This window comes from Nansenia antarctica (genome assembly GCF_963989245.1).
Source record: "Nansenia antarctica genome assembly, chromosome: 7".
In the NCBI taxonomy this organism is placed as follows: Eukaryota; Metazoa; Chordata; class Actinopteri; order Argentiniformes; family Microstomatidae; genus Nansenia; species Nansenia antarctica.
The window spans coordinates 7,467,319-7,472,318 of NC_137677.1; the positions used below are offsets into that span (position 1 = coordinate 7,467,319).

The 5,000-nt window shown below is 44.6% G+C and overlaps 1 protein-coding gene across 1 annotated transcript in view; it reads left to right on the plus strand.

The window, feature by feature from the left end:
• Positions 1-5,000, plus strand: part of colgalt2b (collagen beta(1-O)galactosyltransferase 2b) — a gene marked incomplete at both ends in the record, with an annotated part of 28,706 nt that overhangs the window by 20,545 nt on the left and 3,161 nt on the right. Inside the window, 3 exons of the mRNA XM_080536078.1 lie at positions 2,053-2,185; positions 2,525-2,652; positions 3,286-3,492. Coding sequence (XP_080392204.1) covers positions 2,053-2,185; positions 2,525-2,652; positions 3,286-3,492 — 468 coding nt within the window. The remainder of the gene's footprint in view (positions 1-2,052; positions 2,186-2,524; positions 2,653-3,285; positions 3,493-5,000) is intronic.

The following is a 5,000-nucleotide window of genomic DNA, read 5'->3' on the forward strand; positions in this document are numbered from 1 at the left end:
CTAACACGCTAACCACACACACTGGCCCACTGGCGCCATCTGAATATCTCTCCCAGCCTTTTCTCCTCCACCTCCTTCCTTAATTGAGCGATTGAGAGCACAGGTGTGCTCAATCAGGCCGTCACCATGGCGATAGGCAGGGAGGATGGGCAATCACCTGGGAGAAACACAGGAAACAAACAAAACACACACAAACACTACGGACGTAACACACACACACACACACACACACACACACACACACACACACACACACACACACACACAGGGTTTCCGTTAGAAACATTTGCCGTCGGACATCGTGTCCGGGAAGAATTCGATTTACCGGACAAACGTGATATATTCCGGTCATCATATTAAAATATAATTTTAAAAAAAAAATCAAAATCATTTTTTTTTTTTTCAAATCTAATATAGCTGTTTGTCGCGGTGATTACTGTTGTGTAGCGGCCTATATATGCCATTTAATGTCTATTTGTCATCCGATACGATTAGATGCGAGCTATATAATATATAATAATATAACATGATTTGACGCATGCGCGCTATGCCATGCGTCAAATCCAGCGCTGAACGGGTCCAGCGCTGAACGGGCGCCTCACTGGGAACTGAACAGACAGCATCGATCAATGAACGGACTCCACATTACGTTAACTGAAGTTTGTTAAATTGTTTGGGATTAATGTGAGTTTTCTATTTTCTCTTTACAGTTTTACCCTTTTTTTTTTTTTAAATCAATAAAACAACGTCATTTCTATAAGTCTCGCTGGTTGGGAAGGCATTTCGTTTAGCTCGGGAGTATGACAATGGGAAGAACATAACTGTTTATTGAGAAACAATTGATAGGCAGTCTGGGATACGTATATAAAGAAATACCACAATGTCTAGATGTATAACATTTTATTGAACAGTAACAGTGCAAGCATGTAGGCTACGGGGAACAGGGATTTTGGTCAGTAGGTCCTTTGTACAGAGGGCGTTTCTCTCCGACAACGCGTTCCCAGGTACCATGGAAGTCCATAGGTAGTCCAGCACACTGACAGAGAGACAGACAGACAGACAGACAGACAGACAGACAGACAGACAGACAGACAGACAGACAGACAGACAGACAGACAGACAGTCAGCTTACTTCTACCCTTTTGAGTGGAATTACTCCTTTAATTAGCTGTTAGCCATCTCAAAGCCCCCTGAGCTGCTCGTCAACACTGAGAATAGACCACATTATAGAAACCAAAACACCGTTTTTTAAATCCACAGGGAATAACCGAGAGTGTAAGGAAAGGCACACCCAGCGCTGTCAGTGGTGGGGAGACTTGAAGTGGCTTTGCTTGATTTCCATCACAGATTCAAGGATTGAAACACTGATGAAAATAGGGAGTAATAGTGATGGGATTATTTTAGATTATTTTAGATTAGATTAGGTGAGATTCAACTTTATTGTCATTGCAGAGTACAAGTACCAGACAACAAAATGCAGTTTAGCATCTAACCAGAAGTGCAAATAGTGATATAAAAACAAACACTTAACTTTCGGGGAAACTGCTAAAATAAAATAAATTAAATAAATTAAAAAAGAAAGCGACTATTAGCACCGCCGAATGACAACAAACGTATGAGTAATGAGTAAAACAATGTCACTTTTATAGTATGTTGTTTAACTTGCCGTTCGGTCGCCATGGCTCTGGTGTGTGTAGCAGCTTCAGCTAGCTGGCTGGAAACTTCTAGGGGTGCGTTCGTAAACACGCTCTGAGAGCGCCGGAGCGCACGCTGGCTTCGATGTCACAGAGCGACCGAGTCGTTCGATTGGACGAGAGGCGTTCCGCGAGTGCTGATCGGATTTCCAGAGCGTGTTTACGAACGCACCCAGCCAGCTTTAGCGAATTGTATTCAAAGGGAATTATTTTCACCGGACAATATGTCCGACGACTTTTCAATTTGTCGGACTTCACCAAATGTTACCGGACAAAGACCGGTAATTGCCGGTTAACGGAAACCCAGACACACACACACACACGCTGTGTATAACCCCTCCCCCTCCTTGTCTCTCAGGGCCCTGAACAGCTCTCAGCTGCAGGCGTTGGGTATAGAGATGATGCCCAACTACAAGGACCCGTACTCTGGCCGCGTTCTGACCCGGGGAGAGATAGGCTGCTTCCTCAGCCACCACCAGACCTGGGTCGAGGTAGGCCGCACCCGCCTAGGCTACACCTGCCTCACATCTGCTACAATTCTCCTTAAAAGCCATGAAAATTGTTTGAAATTTAAAAATGTGTGTGTGTGTGTGTGTGTGTGTGAGAAGGTGTTACCTGTACCCTTAGACCCAGACTGAAACACATTGAGCAACCGAGTGTCCTATGCTAAACATCTACTAATGTTTGTGTTCAAGACTTTTATTGTCAAATGTGAATGCAAATAAAGATACTAAAATGTGTGTGTGTGTGTGCGTGTGCGTGTGTGTGTGCGCACGTGTGTGTGTGTGTGTGTGTGCGTGTGCGTGTGTGCGTGTGTGTGTGTGTGCCAGCAATTGGAGCGTGGCCTGGACAGGATTCTGGTGCTGGAGGATGACGTGAGGTTTGAGCCCAGGTTTAAGAAGCGGATAGAGACCATCATGGAGCAGGTGGAGAAGACCCAGCTGGACTGGGACCTCATGTAAGAACACACACACACACACACACACACACACACACACACACACACTCTGGTGTCTGGACCTAGCCTTGGCCAGAGCCAGCTACACTTCTGGTACTGTGTAATGCAACAAGCACCTGTTGTTGTGTCACGGTGAATCTGTTCAATAAGTTCAATACGTTAAATACATTCATCAGAAATAGTAGTTTACAATCAGCTAAAACTGATTAGAAGTATTGTAGTTCACCAGCAAAAAGGACCAAACTGAAGCGCATAGAGTGCGTAGCTGGTGTTGTGAATAGTCAGGTGCAACAGAGTTTTCATAGCAGGATGGGCTTTGCCTTGCAACACCGTGGGACTCTAACCCTAACCCTGTCCTCTAACCCTAACCCTGTGTTTTAAGCACTTAAAGACAATGGTCTGTAAAAGAACCGTATGACATTATGCTCCAAGTAGCACAATATTCAATAATATGTCATATCGGCCTGTCCCAATACTGTGCATCAGCAAACTGTTTCTCTCTCTCGCTCTCCCTCCCTCCCTCTCTCCCTCCCTCCCTCCCTCTCTCCCTCCCTCCCTCCCTCCCTCCCTCCCTCCCTCCCTCCCTCCCTCCCTCCCTCTCTCCCTCCCTCCCTCCCTCCCTCCCTCCCTCAGCTATGTGGGGCGTAAGAGGATGCAGGTTCACAGGCCGGAGACGTCTGTGGAAGGGGTGAACAACCTGGTGGTGGCCGACTACTCCTATTGGACGCTGGGCTACGCTCTGTCACAGCAGGGAGCCAGGAAGCTGTTGGCGGCCGGGTCCTTCAGCAAGATGCTGCCCGTGGACGAGTTCCTGCCTGTCATGTTCAACAAACACCCCAAGTGAGTGGCTGCAGGCGGACTGACTGACTGACTGACAGACAGGGACAGACAGGGACAGACAGGGACAGACAGACAGACAGGGACAGACAGGGACAGACAGACAGACAGACAGACAGGGACAGACAGACAGACAGACATGTAGGCAGACAAACAGAGAGACAGACAGACAGACAGACAGGCTTTTTAGACAGTTTAGATGTCCAACAAGCACTCAAGTGATTAGCCAGAGACATTTTTATTAGAGATGATATCACCGATACCACTTCTTTTTGAGACCAAGTACAAGTACTTACCTTTGGGTACTTGCCGATACCAAGTACCGATACGAGTACTTAATAATACCATTACAGTTCTAACAATGACTTTGAAAACATGTTTTATTTTTCATCAGTTGTTCACTCACTTTCATCAGTTGTTCACTCACTTTCTGGCTTTCTGTCAGACTTTCTGTTTTGGTCTCCAAGTGTAAGCATGCAAATTGTACGCTTTAAAATGATAGTGCCATACACTGCCAACATTAGTTGAAGACGTCATGCTTATTTGAATGTTGCTACACTTCAAACCAAAATACCGGAGAAAATCCCTCTTAATCAAAACAAATCAAACATCGCGTCGGTAGCTAGCAGCTAACAAAAAAACGTTGCTATGTAACATCTAACCTTTTGACGTTTTGGTCATTTTCGCTACTTCGTGAGCTTAGAATGATAAGGTTCTATCTCCGTTTAGGGCAGTTCAGAGATATTGAGCGTCAAAGTTTTTACATTCCATTATGTTTTGTGAGATGGAACCTTTGTATTTTATGAATTACTAACTCAAAAATGTCAACATTTTAAAAATAACACCACACAGGCATTAATAAACACCTAATGGATCAGATTATGTAAAAAACTAAATTTTGACAAAAATGGAGATAGAACCTTATAATTCTAAACTCACGACTTGACGATTGTTACATGACTTGTTACCTTCGGCAGACCCTGTCACATATACAGAATTTAGCATAGGTTGCAGTCTGCTCTACTTTTGTCATCATCATCGCTTATCCTAAGATCTCTCCTAAGTAGTTTTACGAGTACAAGTACATGAGCACAGTATTGGGTACGGGTACGAATACTGGTATCGGTGCATCCCTAATTATAATTTATTATTTTGGCATTTTTTTAGATATTGTAGGATCTAAATAGGATGTATGGTCTATCTATTTACGTTCAGGTACAGGGAAATGCACAGAAATACTGTCCACGGACAGTCATAGACAGGAAGACAAACAGACTTACTCACGTTTAGAAAACAGACAACAAACCAGACCTGAAATAGTGAGAGGCATAATAATGCACAGTCACACAGACATAAATACACATGCACATTATGGCCTTCCTCCATATAGACTAGTGGACTAGTGTTGTTTTAGAGGTTCATCACTCCCCCCCACCCCCTCTCCCCCCACCCCCTCTCCCCTCCTCTCTTCTCTCCCTCCATCTCCATCCCCCGCTCTCTCTCTTCAGTGT